The sequence below is a fragment of the Coregonus clupeaformis genome, chromosome 7 (genome assembly GCF_020615455.1).
Source record: "Coregonus clupeaformis isolate EN_2021a chromosome 7, ASM2061545v1, whole genome shotgun sequence".
NCBI lineage: Eukaryota > Metazoa > Chordata > Actinopteri > Salmoniformes > Salmonidae > Coregonus > Coregonus clupeaformis.
The window spans coordinates 68,842,971-68,862,635 of record NC_059198.1 but is presented as its reverse complement, the minus strand read 5'-3'; the positions used below and the strand labels follow the sequence as shown (position 1 = coordinate 68,862,635).

The 19,665-nt window shown below is 43.2% G+C and overlaps 1 protein-coding gene across 2 annotated transcripts in view; it reads right to left on the bottom strand.

The window, feature by feature from the left end:
* Positions 1 to 19,146, bottom strand: part of LOC121570009 (neuropilin-1a) — a 92,562-nt gene extending 73,416 nt beyond the window's left edge. For both annotated transcript variants that reach the window (XM_041881450.1, XM_041881452.1), the window contains exons 1-3: positions 18,564 to 19,146; positions 16,828 to 17,284; positions 14,362 to 14,536 (exon numbers count right to left, since the gene is read on the bottom strand). In XM_041881450.1, coding sequence (XP_041737384.1) covers positions 14,362 to 14,536; positions 16,828 to 16,894 — 242 coding nt within the window. In that variant the 5' untranslated portion in view covers positions 16,895 to 17,284; positions 18,564 to 19,146. The remainder of the gene's footprint in view (positions 1 to 14,361; positions 14,537 to 16,827; positions 17,285 to 18,563) is intronic.
* Between the last annotated feature and the right edge of the window lie 519 nt (positions 19,147 to 19,665).

Sequence of the window (19,665 nt, the reverse complement as noted above, 5' to 3'; positions counted from 1 at the left end):
ACTTTAAGTTGGTTCACGCTGCAGTGGAAGGGTAGAGTAAAGGAGAGAGAGAGCAAAAGAAAGAGATTGAGAGAGATATAGAGAGAAAGAGAGAGAGAGAGAGAGAGAGAGAGAGAGAGGGGGAGGGAAAGAGAGGGAGGGGGAGAGATAGAGAGGGAGGGGGAGAGATAGAGAGGGAGAGAGAGTATGAGAGAGACCAGTTGTTCCATAAGTCATAAATCAATCCACTTTGGATGAACACCCTTAAACTTGATCTAATCACTAAATGTATAAAGCACATGCTTTGTGTAAAGCACAGGCTCAAACTGCAAACAAACACCTTTATTCCTTCCCACCCTTAAATCATCACATTTTAATGTCTATTCTATTCATGGGGTTAAACATTTAATGGAAGCAGTGATTGCAGTAGAGTTTCATGAGAAACCGGTGAAGTGCTTGTATTTTGCCCTAATTATAATCCCTTCATTTTCCATAATACATCTTGTTATCATGAATAAGGCAGGAATGAATAACCACAATTCATTAGAGAATCGCCCAGGGCAGAATGGAAATATGCATTTAGCACTTGTTCCTTTTCAAGTCAGCGCCTAAAATTAAATCACTTAGCTAGGCTACAATATGGCAGTGTTTCTGTGCATATTTGTAGAAGAACGTTGTTATGAATATTCAGGTATTCACGGAGCTGTCGCTGAATACCCCAGCAGCTGGTTTTCTAGGAAATGCATGATAACATTACCTCAGGGTCGTGTGACATTGAATAACCTAAATTATTAGTAACTGACTAATTTACTCAACAATCCCCACATACTGAAGTCTAGCCTCATGTCTTGCAACATGGCCTTTACTATGCAAACCGCACCTTGGTTCAATTTCACAATTTAACACAACAGAGTAACTAGCAACCTTATAAAGAAAAAGAGAGAGAAACGCGCAAATTGGAAGAAGAAAAAAAAGACAGAAGAGTGGCTAAAAAAGCCCTGAAGACATTGAGGTAGACACAGACAGTAGCACAGTAGCAGGTCCTCATATTGTCAGTGTCAGGGAGCCATTACTGAGAGAACAGCTCCCATTTGTCGCACCATGACATCTGTGAGCCCTGTGATTACAGAGAGAGGAGAGGAGAGGAGAGGAGTCTCTGCATAATCCCACTCATCCATATGATTAAGATGAAGCTGATATGATGAATACTATGATGGAGCTCATACAAAACAAGGAGAAAAAATACGAGGTGAGGAGGAAGAGGATATAAAAGTGGTTAGCTGTAAACAATGGGCTCGTGACCCACTGAACTTTGTGTGGGACTAGAATTAGACCAGAGAAGATATGGTATGATTTCTGATTTACGTGACATATGTAAAAAACTAAACAAAAACACGCACACTCAAAAACAAGATAATTTTCAAACTATATGTCCCATTTGTTGACTACTGAGAGATGCATTCTCCCTCCCTCGTGGGTAATGAGCTGTGTGTATTCTGCACAGTGGATTCTAAGGGTGGGGGGAGGAAAGGGGGAGGAACAGGGTCAAACAGAGGTAAAGCCTTTCAAGGCGGTTTCAAGGCTGGGTGCCGTTTCAAGACTCTTTCCTCTCCACAATGAGGAGAGAGAAAGGAGAGGATAGGAAAAGAGAGAGGGAGTGGGAGAGAGATTACGGAGAGAGAGAGACAGAGGAGAGGCAGCACAAGAGACAGAGAGAGCAAGAGAGAGAGGTAGTAGTAGTAGGCTAATGGGTGACAACATGAACAATTCTGGCGGTCTGGGGGAGCAGTGTCATGTGAAGGATTCCTGCCGGGCAGAGCAGGCAGAATAGACCAAGCTAGGCCTCTCTCCTCTCTCACTCAGCTGTCCCCTGATTATTTTATCTGGCTCCGCCCTGACTAGAGAGCTGGGGGGCAATAGCAATAACTGCACTGGGACTTATTCAATTAAAAGGTCCATCCGTCTCTCTCTTCCTCCCCATCCACCCTCTCCTCTCCTCCCAGAAGACTGCAGCAGAGAAACAGCAGAGGTTTAGGGGAGGCCAAGCCCTGCTGCCTCTCAACCAGGTCAGAGAGATATACAGCAAGCTGGGAGAGGCTATAGAGCCTGGGATAGGACAGTGGTTGGCTGGAGAGAGGAGCAGGGAGGACAGGAGGTCAAAGGATTTTGGGCAGGGAGCCCTTTCTACTCTAACATACACACATACAGAGACACACACACACACACACACACACACATTTAAGACCGGCAGGCAGCTATTTCTACTCTTGACAGGAAGCGGAAGAGGATGACGATAACAAACAGGAGTGATTTAGAATGTGTGTGCCAAATGTATTTTGGCGTGACCAGTTATTTGACTGATTGCCAGATAGCCAAGGACACTCACATCCTCTATCTGATACGCTGATCATCCCTAGTGATCATTCACCTCTCATAGCTCCCTTAGTCCATCCTCATTTCCAATAAAATGTCCCCTTTGTTCACACTAGCTATAGGATACTTAATTTTTTTTATGACAAGGTTGTTTGGAAGCCAAATAGGCCATGCTGCGAAGGCTGTGAGGGTGAGGTGCCAGGCAGTGCATCTCTTCCACAACAACAACAACGTGTGTGGGCCGTGGGCTGTAGGCCGGGCAGAGCTGACGGTAGGGGGTATGGAGGGGTTGGCATTACCCAGTCTTTACCCACTGCCCAGGCTGATCAAAGTGCTTTTCTGATGGGCCAGCCTAGCAAATCGTGCCAAGTTTTTGGAGGGCGAATTAACTGACCTCTCCATTTATTGGCCCTTCCACGCACACCCTGGTCTGTCAGCCAACATGGAGCCCATCCGCTTAGTAATTAGCTGCCTCTGCATTCTGACCATGGTTGCATGCTTAACTGCACCCTATTCCCTAAATAGTGCACTACTTTTGACCAGTGGCCCTGGTTAAAAGTAGTGCACTATATAGGGTAAAGGGTGCCATTATGGAAGCAGTTGTCCCCCTCTGGCCTCTTAAAAGGGTAGTATATTGAGGTGTAGAGGGGCTAAATGTACCCTCTATATGCCTATTGAGTCTATTTAGGTAATAGAATTATGCCGTGAGAAAAAGGCGGTAGCTTTTCTGGTTTACAGAGAAGAGATCAAGTTGGAAAGCCAACAAAGCGAGTGTTTGTGGGGTGGCTCTAACTCAATCAGAGAGCAGCGGGGTCCAGAGGCATCCATCAAAGTCTGCTTTGCTGCTGCTGCTTCCACATGCAGCCAACCCAGACCCACACACATACACACACACACACGCACACATACCCTTGTCAACCTGCGGAGAGCTGTGGAGTTAGGGCCGGGGAACACCACACCAGCTATCGATGGACGGGCTGGCAAACCGCCCCACGGTGTGCACAAACACACAGACGGATGGAGAACGATGGACCACGGACGGTTGGAATGTGCCGGCCTGAAATAGGAGGACTTTCCTACCTACTGCAAAACAAACCCACTTGGCTTCAGAGCCTCTCCTGGTTGATGCTGGAAGCTGGAAGAACAGCCCCCAGCCAAACTCGGCTGTTTGTAATTATACCTTGAGTCTTCCATTCCTCGCCGCCCTGCAGCTCACAAAACACTGAGGCTTTAGGGCAACCAGGTCTGTGAGGAGCTGAAAACCAGGGGCACATCAATCAAACCCTGAGGGCCATTCAGGGCTACGCCACTAAACTAAACACGGCTGACATGCCTGGACATGGTGTATTACAGACTTCACAGACTCTACAGCTCCATCTGGCCTCATCAACAGGCCTCCACAACCTCCAACTGGCCTCATCAATTAAAACAGGATTCCATAGACTCCACTCATTCTTCTAGGGACTGGGAGGGTGGATGGAGGGAGGGTGGATGGAGGGAGGAGGGAGGAGAAAGACATTGTGAGATGCTGTTTTCTACTAATCCCCCCTACTCCCACCAACATCCCATAATCACCACTAGTTTATTTCCCCCTTTGTTGTTTTGGAAACAGAGAGAAAGAGAGAGAGAATATTATGTATATCCAAAAAGAGCTTGAGTTGAGACTGAGTGCTCGTATTGCCAATGTCTTTGGAAACAGAACACGTAATTGAATTACGGCCTGAGAGTTTAATGCTTTTTCATCTTTCGCTGGAAGGAACATTTTTATGAATTTCTTAGAGTCCATAGATCTGTGTCCATGTTACCATGCTGTCCTCTAATCATGGACTGCATCCCAAATGGCACCCTACTCCCTATATAGTGCACTACTTTCGACCAGGGCCCTATCTTTTCACCAGTGCCCATAGTGCACTAGGGAATAGGGTGCCATTTGGGACGCACCCATGGACTTGTCCATAAAGCTCTTTTCCTGGGAGTCGGTTTCGGATAAAAGCAAAAGCATACTACAAGAAATCCCTCAGCTGTGTGGGCTGCGACTTCATCCACCAAAAACGTCCATATAGGGATGCTTGTATGGCTCTGGAGGGAAAAAAAGAAAAAGCCGGCTGCCAAAAAAACCTCAAGATACTCAACCCTCCATCCTCAGTGAACATGGGAGGATAACTCCCCACATTAAAAACTAAATAAAAACCTAAAACATGATATCTTCATATCGTTGTGTAGCAGAGTTATAGGTCTCCAATTCAGTTTTTTTTTTTTTACGACTGTGGCCCCTTACTCCTCTTATCCTTCCATTCAACTTCATCCCACTGTTTCATCTCCCCCTTCTTCTCCTCCTCTTTCTTCTCCTCCTCCTCTGAATTGGAGTCCCCTCCTGTGGGGTAGAGGAGTGGCTCGCCTCCCAATCGCGGTGTGCGTGAGCTGGGCACGCATGAATCAAAGTGGTGACAGAGCAGCAGGGAGGACGGCAGATGTCACGGTGAGAAAGCTTTTCAATCAAGCTGTCCTTCCAACACTGACCAAGGTGAAAACTTCACCACCGGCACAACGGTAAACCCTTCTCCTCTACTTTAGCCCCAGCCTGGGATAGACACACACACGTACACGTACGGATGCACACACACACACACACACATAGACACACACATACACACTAGGACTTTACCACCATTAACGCTTTGAGTAACATAGAAGATAGATGAGAGAGAGACATAGAGAGAGAGAGAGAGAGAGAGAGAGAGAGAGAGAGAGAGAGAGAGAGAGAGATTCCTACCCCACACTCTTTTTCAGCCTTTTGTCCGTTAACTCATGCCAGAGGTGAACCTCTCTTTTAAACATAACTAAAGAGAGATAGTTTAGACAGTGCTTTCATCTGCTCGGAAATGCTAATTACACTAGTTATAATGGATCACCGGATGGGCCAGAGGTACTTCAATATTCTGTGAATGTAGCAGAAGAACAGGGATTTCTGACAACCTGTTTTCTATCATGGCAAGTTATGATTTGGGATAATTCATAGCAAGTGCTAACAACTTCACTTGAATCAGTGGTGCTGTCATAATGTAATTTGAGATACAATGTACGTCCTACTGTACAACAGGTGCATAATTTCAGCCGCCATTGTCCTAAAAGAAACAGTGCTGCTGCACTCTGTATTTTGTCTCGTTGTGCGAATATGCCTCTGTTATTTCAACTCTGCTTTGATCTTGAAAAGCATAAATGCCTCACTGGTAAATTCTTACATAAAAGAGACCCATAAACAACTAGAAATCATGTATGTTATCCAGGCTATAAGTGTCTCAAACAATTAATGTCAGCCCAAGCCTCTTCCCCTGGCCCTGAGAGGTCGCAGCCTGCCAGCCCGTTTTAAAAGGCCTGACCTTGCAGACGGAGGATAGAAAAGCCTTGTTACATTCCTGCCTTATTTATTTTCCTCCATGACAACGGCTGATGGACGATCACGCAGACCACTCACCATTTTTCATTATTTGCTTGTGCGGTGGTGGAGCGTGAGAGGCTCTGCATCCCAAATGGCCCATAGGGGTCTATTCAAAAGTAATGCACTATATAGGGAATAGGGTGCCATTTGGGACACATCCAGGGTGTGATAACGGAAGTGAGTGGGGGAGTCAGCGCACTTTATTCAGGGTTTTTTGGGGGAGACTTATGGGGCACTTCCACAATGACATGGAGCCTCTCCAGAGAGGAGAAAGGACTCCCACTGATCCCAAACCCCATCAGGTAGCTTCAGATCCAGCCAGGCTGTATAGACGTTGTGTGGCAGTACCATGGGAAACAGTCACAGCAGTGAGTCCCATTCACAAACCCTCTTCTTCCCCACAGTACCCCTCCTCTACTGAATAACTCAGTGGAACAGGTGGACTTCATTGTTAAACATGAGTGTTGTGTTATGAAGCTATGAGTCAGTCAGGGTCTCAGGATTCCTGCTTAACAAAAGAACCTGTAGGAAAAGAGAACTCTCCAGAACCAATAGGGGGCTGAGTACTACTTTCTCCTTTCCCCTGCTTTCCCTGCTGTAACTCATATCTGCAATGTAGGTCTGCATCCCAAATAGCACCCTACTCCTTACATAGTGCACTACTTTTAACCAGAGCCCTATTGCGCCTGGTCAAAAGTAGTGCACTATATAGGGAATAGGGTCCCATTTGGACGCAAGCCTGTAGTCCAGCAGGCCTGACCAAGAGGAATGCCTGGCAGGGCGGGCGGAGGGTAGAGGGCAGAGGGGCAGGCAGGCAGGATGTGCATTGTCTCAGGCCACAGAGAAGAGTGTTTGTCTTCCCAGCAGGGTATGTGGCTCTCCGAGGGGGCTACTCGACAGGAGAGGGGAGGTGGTCATTTTTTTCAAGCCTAGAATTATGGGCAGTCACAGTCAGGAGCAGGGAAGAGAGGAGAACGAGTGGGGAGCTCAGCTCTTCTGAGCTATTGTGTGTGAGGTGAGCTGAAGCTTTCCCTCCCTCACTGACTGACTTTCTCACTCTTCCTCTCTCCACTCCTCTCTCACCACAAAGGGCAGACCTTCTTCAGAAGGCATTCCCCAAATATTTTCCCCCACCCTCCCCAGCTAGCACATTTGGTTCTTTGGAAGTTGTGGGAACGTACGTTTCTGGTTTCTCATTGGTTCTGGGAACGAAGCCATAAGTTTCCTGACTGATAAAACATAACTTTTTTTTTACTTTCTGAGAACAGAAGTGAACATTTTGCCTGTTCTGGGAATGTACATTTTTTTTAGGTTGCAGGGATGTTCTGAGAACGTTTTACTACGGTTCCCTGAAAGTTTTCCTGGGAGGTTTTATTATCGTTCTGAGAATAAAAATAATAGCTTATTTGAAGGTAAGTAATTAACATTCTGAGAACATGTTTCAATAAGAATTGTAATAACACTGCTAGTATAATAACACTAACTGTATTGACCTCCAAGCACAGATAGGACACATGGAAATTAATTTGCTTTAATTTGCTCATTAATCATGCAAACATATTTATTTTTATTGTGGGACAGCGTCAGTGAGATTCAAACCTATGATCTTCTATCCATGGAATTAATCCACTGCGCCACCAGGATGGACCTAGCATGCCATGTTGTTTTATTTACTCATACAAAGCTGTTAATTTTAGTCTATTCAAACAGACCCCAATTCAAAGGAAACAAGCACTCATTATTATCAAGTGTGGCCAATTAGTGCGCGTGGCCAACACACCTGAACACATTTAACAAGATAGAGGATAGAGAGAGTTTAGTTGATGCTTAGAACGGAATGTATATGTTTTTAAATAACATTCTTAGAACACTCTCTGAACATTACTAAAGTTTTCTTGTGGTTTTTATGGAAAGTTTTCTGAACGTTCTCGGAACATACTGAAATTCCCAAAGAAGAACATTGTTTCTTAACGTTCTCGGAACAATGTGAGAACATGACTTTAAATAGAACAATGAGAAAATCTGTAGGAAATGTTATGCTGTAATGCTAAAATTCCCACAGAATAAAGTTGTTTCTTAACGTTCCATTAACTATTTGAGAATATTCCCAATGTCAAACCAGTTGGAGAACATTCCTAGAACATTACCAAAATGTAAATGAAATTGTTTGACATTTTAGGAAATATTCTGTTCAAGTAATGAAATATCAAGATAATAAAGTTTTTTTTGTCAAATTCCTTAAATGTGTTAAGAATGTTCCTGCACCATTCCCCTCTAAGAAACATATGGTTCTCAGAACGTTACAGTGCCTTGCAAAAGTATTCATCCCCCTTGCCGTTTTTCCTATTTTGTCCAAATTGGTGAAGTGAAATGAAAAAAATAACTTGTTAAAAAAAATTCAACAAAATAAATTACGGAAAAGTGGTGCTTGCATATGTATTCACCCCCTTTGCTATGAAGCCCCTAAATAAGATCTGGTGCAACCAATTACCTTCAGAAGTCACATAATTGCTCGCTAAAGTATTCACCCCCCTTGGCATTTTTACTATTTTGTTGCCTTAGAACCTGGAATGAAAATTGAGTTTTGGGGGGGTTGTATCATTTGATTTACAACACTTTGAAGATGCAAAATATTTTTTCTTGTGAAACAAACAAGAAATAAGACAAAAAAACAGAATACTTCAGTGTGCATAACTATTCAACCCCCCAAAGTCAATAATTTGTAGAGCCACTTTTTGAAGAAATTACAGCTGCAAGTCTCTTGGGGTATGTCTCTATAAGTTTCGCACATCTAGCCACTGGGATTTTTGCCCATTCTTCAAGGCAAAACTGCTCCAGCTCCTTCAAGTTGGATGGGTTCCGCTGGTGTACAGCAATCTTTAAGTCATACCACAGATTCTCAATTGGATTGATGTCTGGGCTTTGACTAGGCCATTCCAAGACATTTAAATGTTTCCCCTTAAAGCACTCGGGTGTTGCTTTAGCAGTATGCTTAGGGTCATTGTCCTGCTGGAAGGTGAACCTCTGTCCCAGTCTCAAATCTCTGGAAGACTGAAACAGGTTTCCCTCAAGAATTTCCCTGTATTTAGGGCCATCCATCATTCCTTCAATTCTGACTAGTTTCCCAGTCCCTGCCGATGAAAAACATCCCCACAGCATGATGCTGCCACCACCATGCTTCACTGTGGGGATGGTGTTCTCGGGGTGATGAGAGGTGTTGGGTTTGCGCCAGACATAGCATTTTCCTTGATGGCCAAAAAGCTCAATTTTAGTCTCATCTGACCAGAGTACCTTCTTCCATATGTTTGGGGAGTCTCCCACATGCCTTTTGGCGAACACCAAACGTGTTTGCTTATTTTTTTCTTTAAGCAATGGCTTTTTTATGGCCACTCTTCCGTAAAGCCCAGCTCTGTGGAATGTACGCCTTAAAGTGGTCTAATGGACAGATACTCCAATCTCCGCTGTGGAGCTTTGCAGCTCCTTCAGTGTTATCTTTGGTGTCTTCGTTGCCTCTCTTATTAATGACCTCCTTGCCTGGTCCGTGAATTTTGGTGGGGGGCCATATTCTTTCCATTTTTAATAATGGATTTAATGGTGCTCAATGGGATGTTCAAAGTTTCTGATATTTTTTGATAACCCAACCCTGATCTGTACTTCTCCACAACTTTGTCCCTGGCCTGTTTGGAGAGCTCCTCGATCTTCATGGTGCCGCTTGCTTGGTGGTGCCCCTTACTTAGTGGTGTTGCAGACTCTGGGGCCTTTCAGAACAGGTGTATATATGCTGAGATCATGTGACAGATCATGTGACACTTAGATTGCACACAGGTGGACTTTATTTAACTAATTATGTGACTTCTGAAGGTAATTGGTTGCACCAGATCTTATTTATGGGCTTCATAGCAAAGGGGTTGAATACATACGCACGCACCACCTTTCCGTTATTTATTTGTTCGAATTTTTTGAAACAAGTTATTTTTTTCATTTAACTTCCCCAAGTTAAATGTCCATTACATGAAATCCAAATAAAAATCAATTTAAATTACAGGTTGTAATGCAACAAAATAGGAAAAATGCCAAGGGGGATGAATATTTTTGCAAGGCACTGTATATACACAAAAATATGTGGACACCCCTTCAAATTAGTGGATTTGGCTATTTCAGCCACACCCGTTGCTGACAGGTGTATAAAGTTGAGCACACAGCCATACAATCTCCATAAACAAACATTGGCAGTAGAATGGCCTTACTGAAGAGCTCAGTGACTTTCAACGTGGCACAGTCATTGGACGCCACCTTTCCAACAAGTCAGTTCCTTGAATTTCTGCTCCGCTAGAGCTTCCCCGGTCAACTGTAAGTGCTGTTATTGTGAAGTGGAAATGTTTAAGAGCAACAATGGCTCAGCCATGAAGTGGTAGGCCACACTAGCTCACAGAATGGGACCGCCTAGTGCTGAAGCTCGTAGCACGTAAAAATCGTCTGTCCTTGATTGCAACACTCACTACCGAGTTCCAAACTGCCTCTGGAAGCAACGTCAGCACAAGAACTGTTCATCGGGAGTTTCATGAAATGGGTTTCCATGGCCGAGCAGCCACACACAAGCCTAAGATCACCATGCGCAATGCCAAGACTCGGCTGGAGCAGTGTAAAGCTCGCCGCCATTGGTCTCTGGAGCAGTGGAAACACGTTCTCTGGAGTGATGAATCACGCTTCACCATCTGGCAGTACGACGGACGAATCTGGGATTGGCGGGTGCATGGAGAACGCTACCTGCCCCAATGCATAGTGCCAACTGTAAAGTTTGGTGGAGGAAGAATAATGATCTGGGGCTGTTTTTCATGGTTTGGGCTAGGCCCCTTAGCTCCAGTGAAGGGAAATATTAATGCTAAAGCATACATACAATGACATTCTAGATGATTCTGTGTTTCCAACTTTGTGGCAACAGTTTGGGGAAGGCCGACTGTGAGCCAGGCTTAATCGCCCAACATCAGTGCCCGACCTCACTAATGCTCTTGTAGCTGAATGGAAGCAAGTCCCTGCAGCAATGTTCCATTATCTAGTGGAAAGCCTTCCCAGAAGAGTGGAGGCTGTTATAGCAGCAAAGGGGGGACCAACTCCATATTAATGCCCATAATTTTGGAATGAAATGTTCGACGAGCAGCTGTCCACATACTTTTGGTAATGTAGTTCATGTCAGTCACTTGTTTATGACTTCATATCCAGCCAAACAACCATTTCTCCATGAGACGGCATAACTGCCACAACTACATGTCTGTCTGACAGCGTTATCAGATTGTAGTGAACCTGAGTACCCAGAGGGCAAGCTCACAAAATATACATTTACTCAATTTTGCCTTGTCGCCAAGAAAGCTGTTCATTCCACTGAAGATCAGAGCGAATTTACTTAAAATATTTGTCTTTACGGGCCCGGCTTTTACCTCAAACTTCATTAGGTTTCTGTGAGCATACACGTTAGCGCGACCCAAAAACACGCCATGAGAGTCTGTACAACGGTGTGTGGAAAGGTAAACATGACCAACATTTACATATCAATGCCCACTTAGTCCTTATCTACACTCTTAGAAAAAAGGGTTCCAAAAGGGTCCTATGGCTGTCCCCATAGGAGAACCCTTTTTGGTTCCAGTTTTAACTATTTTGGGTTCAATGTAGAACCCTCTGTGGAAAGGGTTCTACCTGGAACCCAAAAGGGTTCTATCTGGAACTAAAAAGATTCTACCTGGAACCAAAAGGGGTTATTTAAAGGGTTCTCCTATGGGGACAGCTGATAGCACCTTTTTTTCTAAGAGTGTACTGATGAAGTATTTTCCTCCAACTCTCTGCTCAGCCAGGATACAAGCTGTAGACCTAGTCTGAGTCCCAAATGGCACCTCATTCCCTATAGGCATTGGTCAAAAGTTGTGCACTATACGTTGGGAATAGGGCGCTATTTGGGACATAGCCCTAACCTTCCAAACAAACCCGTCAGGGAGGGAGCGCCAGAGGTAGGCTCAGCCACTGACGGTTTTTACAAGCACTTTCAGCTTGCTTCTTCTTTGGTTTGTTGATAACGGTCATGTAGGAGCACATGTGTAGCATGTGTGTTCCATTTGGACCATTAATTAGATTGCAGGGGAGTGCACTGAGGCCTGCATTGTAGCTGCCTGCTTCCCCCCTACCCGCTGGTCCATCAGATAAGGAAGGCAAGGTCGCCATTCTGGGGCTGGCCATTATCAGTTTCTATTATGTAAGGGGTGTTTGTGTGAGTCGAGCTGCGACTAGATGGCCCATGGTAGTCTGCTTACTGCTGCTGTACAAATCACACCAACCAACTGAACTGCTATCTACCAACAAAGACACCATGGCCATGAAGCACATGTCTCTCCCTCTCAAGCCTTAATTGATTTAGCTATGACATGTCCCTCTAGCTATTAACACAATAGCGGCATTCACTTTACAAAGCACCATTAGGCTACTTGAGTTGAAACTTTTTGAATGAGAGTAATTTAATGACTGCATCTTAAAAGGCACCCTATGGGCTCTGGGGAAAAGTAATGTAGGGAATAGGGTGCCATTTGGCACCCAGACAATGTCACTGACCATCTTCCTCATCCAGTCTAAAGTGAACACATAACAAGGTGAAATAGTGAAGTGGAACTTGTGGAACTAAAGTCCCATGAAAACCGCTCCATTAAAACATTAAATATGAGACAGTAGCAGACCAAATAGAGCAGAGGAGAGGCGGTTAAAATAGAAGAGCCTTGAGATCAATCTGACCCTGTTTCTCCACTGTATCCAAAAAGTCTCCCTATACCCTATGTAGTACACTACTTTTCAACCTATGGAAAACCCTATGCGCTCTGGTCAAAAGTAGTGCATTATGTAGGGAATAGGGTGCCATTTAAGATACAGATACATATATAACTGTATGAACAACGAGTCACTAGTGACTTGATTAAGTTTTACAGACATCTCTGCAGGTTAGTTGTTAGTGTGTTTCTCTCTAGCACTGAGGTTTATAACCCGTGACCACTCTATGGGCAGCATTACACAGTAATATGCACAGTACACCCTGGCTCTGCTCCAAACATAACAAGCAAAGGTAGGGACAAGGAAAATAACATGCTCTTTATCCACATCTAACACATGTGCAGACAGACAAGCAATTGATGGCATGGCAGTTCAGTCCCAACTTGGAAAACAGAAAACTTCAATTGACTTTGAAATGAAATTAACGGCAGAAGTAATTTGTAAACGATACGGAAATGGATCAAACTTGAAGATCACAGAGTATATTTATTTTAACTGAAAAAGGGAAGCCATTTGATTTGTGCTTCGAGGTTATATTCCTTGACTTTTAGAGTGTGCTTTTAAACACCGGAAACTCATTCCTGGTTAATTTAATTAACAAAAGTATTGTTTCCTCTTTCTGTCTGTATACACACACACACACGCACAAGCACTTGCACGCACGCACATCCACGTGCACACACAGCCATCCCTCTGCGCAACCTTGGGTCTGGGGACACTTTAACAATTGCTGGGTGTGGAGACCTGAGCCAGGAGAAGTCAGGACCATCAGGATCCCCCTCTGGAAGACAGGAGCGGTCCACCAGGCAGTAAATTGCAGACTGCCCCTTTAAAGAAGCAATAAAGTGGTATATACCTACAGTGTCTTTTTTCACCCAACTTTTTACCTAAATCTAATGACATGGTTGAAATTATTGTTGATTTCACTTTGAATTCACATTAGTTGACAACTCAATCAAATGTAAATGAAAACTATAGTTGTTGAACTGACATCTGTGCCCAGTGGATAGAGATCATGTTAAAACAGCCCAATCTATGGGCCTACATAGTATTCAGCGAAAACACAAAGGGCGTAGCAGTAAGAGGAAGAGCTTGGGCGTAGTGTGTAGTGGGGATACAGTAACAGTATCCAGCCCTATTCACTCTGCGTGTTCTCTAGATGCCCCTCCAGCATAAACAAAGGCTCAGAGGGAACACACACGCACTTACACACAAACACACACAGGGAGCAGGCTGGAGGGTAGGGGCACAGTCAAAGATAGAGGCAGAGCCAGTCAGCCCAGACTAAGGCATTGCATGTCTTGCTTTACCTCAGGGCACCACTTACACAGGGAGGCAGCAGGCTCATCACATTACTGTGGAGCTCCGGTTTCATAGGTAGCTGCCAGGTTAACCGTTTAGCCCTAGCCTGGCTTAACACCTTACAGCTGAAAAGTTAAACAGGGATTTGTAACAAAACCAGCAAGAAGGGTAATGATGACAAAAAGTCGACTGAGAAGGGGAAGAGACATCTATAATGTATGGAAGTTCAGACATCCACTAAATGGGCTTACTTCCTTAATGAAGTGAACTCATGATAACAGGAAAATATTACAACATATGAATAAAATAATTCTCAAACAATGACCAGCAAAGAAACTCCAAACCAATTTTTTTTTTTTAACACTAATTTTGCCCAGTACTGCGCAGTCTTGAATTCCACGACCGCTAGATGGCGGGCTTTCATGTACAATATGCACGAGTGGAGTAGAGGGCAGCCAACTTACTTGCACTCTCTATCCTCGAGATCAAAATGCGGGTTAAAGTTGATTAGAATTCTCTGGTGAGGTCCAGGCGCTGTAATCACCCAAACGCATTTCTGAGATGGCAAATATGATGCTGGATAGCCAGGTGAAGTGAGGTAATTCGCATTCGTTATTCTGATGTTGTCCCCACACTTGTCTGTAAGAAAGAACGTGGAGAAAAAGACAGTCAGCACAATAGCCCAAAGCAACACAGATAGCCTACAGAGATTCAATGAGTCGATAATGTCCGCTAGAGTATGTGTTATAAGCAATTATAGCCTAGGTGTTTTATTATTGTCGAGATGGAGATGAATGTGATCTGTTCAAAATCAAACTGGAATTGAGTTGATTTGAATGTTAAAACAATCATTATGAAAGTCAATTCAAGCTCATCATTTATAGGCCCACCCACGCCATACAAGTATTGTCCTACATTGTCTAAAGATGTCTTAACTAGACCAATCAAAACCAATCGAATATGCTTTTTGCTACTTTAGATAGGCTACATGCGTAAAGACGCACGGGTAAGGTAAATCCTTTCTGACCATCAAAATGCTAACAATTAGGTAGCCTATTTCCCCCAAATCTGAGAAATCGAGAGTTTGGGACTATATGGTTCTATCTACATTTTTGTCAAAATTTAGTTATTGACATAGCCTTGTTCTGTTCAATGTTCTCTACCTATATAGTACTCTAAGTACCCCTATTCATGTTGTTAACTTAAAAATAATGCAATATAACAATTGTTCATTCAATTAAAGCCAATTATCTCAGAATCATCTTATTTTCTGATAGAACCTTATAGTCCCAAGCTCTCGAAATGTGTTATCTATTTTAAATGTATTAATTTGCTCAGATGAGATAATTCACATTTTACAGGCTTGATGAAAAGCTATACAATTGTTCACAAACATTACCAAAAGTGTAATTAGTTGTATTATTCTTATTTAGTGTTATTATCGATCACTATTGGTGTTTTATGTTGGGGCATAACGGTTAGGATTAATATGTTAGTCACTTATAGCCCAAGTGAAAATTATAGATGTTCTTACTTTTACGCTTTAAAAATCTTAAATTCTGTGAAATGTCACCAACAGTAATTAGCTAGAACAACTCGTAATGACTAAGGACCATTAGACCTGCAGGGAGCAATTGATTAATGTAGCGGACGGAGAGTGGACGGGGAACAGCTACTACACTGTGGCTGTGCCGGGGTTTGGCTGAGCTTCGATAGGAATGGCCAATATGATGCCATGCGACTTGTAGATAATAAGCCAAACAATTCGAAAGTATTATAGACCCGAGTATTTCCCAGATTATCTGTGGGGAGCATATGTAGGCTACATTTATTTGTGGTTTGGGGGTATGAATACATAGGCCTATAACCAAATATATATGCCATCTATTTTCGTTTGCTGAGTAAACTTTATTAACGAATGATTCTCGCCTTATAAAACGTGTTTTTCTTTTCATACAGACCACTTCTCCAAGCTTCATAGAATAATGCGCCTTTCTTGTGTCTAGAGGCAAGCCACTTCAAGTAGCCCAAATTAGCCTCTCAGTTTATTTTAATGTATGGGTGCGCAGTCATGCGTTTGGATTATAACTACCATCTGCCATGTAAAGTAGGCTACTTGAAATTAGTTTTGAATAGGTTAGGCTACAATGCAATGTTCAAGAGAATGGGAAATATAGCTAGCAGTTCTTTCTTCGTCTTTCTATCGTTTTTCTCGTAAATAAGTTTGCTCATGGAAACGAAACAATACGCTAAGTGTCGCCTATATGCTACAGCAAGAAACAGCCTACTACTGTACCCAAACTTTGACAGACTCTTTTCATAACAGCCTACAAAAATATAAGAACCTGCACACTAAAATAATATGCCGGTGGCAATGACAGCACAAACCGGCTGGGAAGAATGACAGGTGAATGCATGGAGGTTTAAAGACTAATTTATCCTTAATGGTCCAATGCAGCAGTTTTAATCTAAATACCAAATCATTTCTGGATAACAATTAAGTATCTTACTGTGATTGTTTTCAATTAAAATTGTCAAAAAGAAAGAAAAAGAGCTTCTTAGCAAAGAGCAATTTCTCAAGCCAAATTTTGCTAGGACTGTCTGGGAGTGGTCCGAATGAGGAGGGGAAAACTGAAAACTGGATATTATTGGCAGAGAGGTTTGGAACTCTTTTTTATTGGTCTTATAACTAATTTACCGCCTGGTGATGTCACCAGACCTGCCAAAACTCCATCCCACCAAAACAGGCTGTCTTTTCAAAAAGCTCTTAGGCTACACTAAAGGGGTATTATCATCATTTTCACAATTTCAGAGTATTATTCCAACCTTATTGTGTGGACATGTATATACAAGCTAAATCATGTTTGTGGCTGCACTGGGCCTTTAAAACATCAGGATAAGTATCCCAGCATATAATAGCTGTCACTTACCATTTTTGAAAGCCTTAGCAACAAAGAAGATTCCCATTAAGAGGAACAGCACTAATCCACAATGCATCCTTGTTTTGTTAGAAAAATAATAATAGGAAAAACAAAAACAAAAAACGAACCTAAATAAAACTCATCCCAAGGTTTTTCAGGCCGTGTTAGTCTTCCTTATTTTCAAGTTTGGGTCCGAAGGAAAACAAATAAAGCAGAAGTGTCTTGACTGAAGCAGTTGAAATGTGTCTGGATATGTCTCAGGTTGTCCGCTGCATCCTGTCATTCAGCTCCGGTTTCCTCTCTCCTCTTCCAGTTGGGTTCCTCTCTCGAACGCTGGCGTTGCCATTTCCTCCACACAAGTAATCAGAGCCAGTAAAGGAAGAAGTAAAAATACAGGGCACCAGCACCAACAACTCCCGTTTCAACTCCTTGGAAAGATGACAAGGCAAGAGGTAATCCGTCGGTGCTAAATGGAAAGAAATATTGAGAGTAAGTAGCAGCAGTGGTGGTGATATTCGTTTCAAACGTGGGAAGATTAGCAAATCAAGCTCGTGTTGTGCCCCTTCGCGCTCTACTCATTCTCAAATCTGACAGGGCAAGAACTAGTAATACTAACATCTGGCGAAAGGCATTGCCATAATAGGGGCTTAAAGCGAGTGATACACCCCCTAACTTGAGAACGCTTTTCTTCCTTTGAAAGGGTGTGCTGCCTACCTCGCCTGGATGCTCTAGCCGAAATCTCAGAGAGGTCTCTGATTGGTTTGATTACAAATATGCAAAGCCCAACCTTTGGAGGCCCGGCTCTCTTTATTAGCGGAGGAGGTCTCCGCTCCTGCTCGGAGACTCACTCGACTCGCTCTCACTCGCAGATCACCAGCCAGACCTGAAAGTCACAGCGCACAGGCGCGGGCGCTGTCTCTCTTTCACTATCCCTCCCCTAGGAGATGGACTGTCACACTGTGTAACTGGCTACTGAATGCCACTAAACTCCCTAATCAACTACGCTAACAAACATCTCAACTGGAGAACAATAACATATACCACTGTCTGCCTCCGAAACTTGAATTGTTGTGTGACAAACGACCTCTCTCAAAGCTGCAATGCTAATTCTGAATTAAATTGAGCTCCCTAGGAGAGAATAGCCTCATTCCAATGCTATTTGGAATGATAATATGGAATTATCATTCTAAAGAAGCGATATTGATTTGCAATATTCCTAGATTTTTACAATGTATCTATTTTTACGCATCAATGGGCTATATAGATGTCCTAATCGTAAAAGCAGTTAAAGCATGAATCATGATAGAGCATTCATTAAAACGTCACATTGAAATGTTGGGAAAATCAATAGAAGTGCAAAGCATCAAGTAATTTGGCTTTTCAAACTGTCTGTCCTTATGGCACTGCACAAAATAAGGAATTGTATTCAATATGAAATGCTTTCGACAAGCTGCTATGCACACCAAGTCACATCTAGGATAAAATGGTGTGCAACTTCTCTGACACGAATCCAAGGGCGTCTAACATTCCTTACATGTGGAAATCTGAATTACAGAGTAATTCAACATTTAAAGCAATATGCCTATAGACACCACACAACTTGCCCATTCCCTGCGTTATATGCTGTTCAGAGAGATAATACTTAAATGAAGTGTATTTTCAAAATCATGTGAATGAAAGCTAAGAGCATTCTTCACTCAGTGCTCTCCATATAGCAAAATTGTTCTGCCTTCTCTGGTAATCACCTGTGTCTCGTAGACTCACTCACAACCCCATATGTATCCAATATCGAAGCGAAGCAGCTATCGGCAGGCTGACAGTAACCCCTCTCTCTTTCTCTGTATCAAATGCTCCAGACGTCTTTCCCAAATCCATAAACATCAAAATCACCACAGGAAAGGACAGGTCTCCACCGCTGATGAGAGAGGAAGTCAATTTCCAAGTGGTTTCCCAGTCAATCAATAGCTTGAGTACGCTTACGCCGGGAACGGTCCGGGGCAGCCCTGTAGTGCAACTCCTTCACCGCTCGGAGCAAAGGCACGCAGCCGCTGCGGATATCCCGGAGACACAACTCAGCGCATAGACAGCCACCTTTCCGCCGTCACAAGTAAGGAAAACGGGATTTGCGCTGACAATGAGCAGCCCTGCGCGGGTAAAGGACAGCCAGTCCAAAATATCACAACATTGGAGAAGATGTCTTCAGTATAGATCCTTGATTGATTATATGTATTGAATGCTTGAATTGAATGTAGGCCGATTCCTTATTGCTTTATCTGTACTACGCGTCAGGCACCCCTCTTGTTTCTGACTGCTGTGTTCGGCTACTGTAACGCTGCTGAGAACACAGGATTGGTTTGGAGTCTCCGGCTTCTCGAGACCAAGCCAGCCAATAACACGCCCCTTTACCAGGGGTTGCCTCAGCAATCGAGATGCAGATTAAACTGCCGGTACAGTCTAGACTCTGTACATACAGTTAAAGTCAGAATTTTACATACACCTTAACCAAATACATTTAAACTCAGTTTTTCACAATTCTTGACAATCAATCCTAGTAAAAATTCCCTGTCTTAGGTCAGATAGGAACACCACTTTATTTTAAGAATGTGAAATGTCAGAATAATAGTAGAGAGAATTATTTATTTAAGCTTTTATTTCTTTCATCACATTCCCAGTGGGTCAGAAGTTTACATAAACACAATTAGTATTTGGTAGCATTGCCTTTAAATTGTTTAACTTGGGTCAAACGTTTCGGGTAGCCTTCCACAAGCTTCCCACAATAAGTTGGGTGAATTTTGGCCAATTCCTCCTGACAGAGCTGGTTTAACTGAGTCAGGTTTGTAGGCCTCC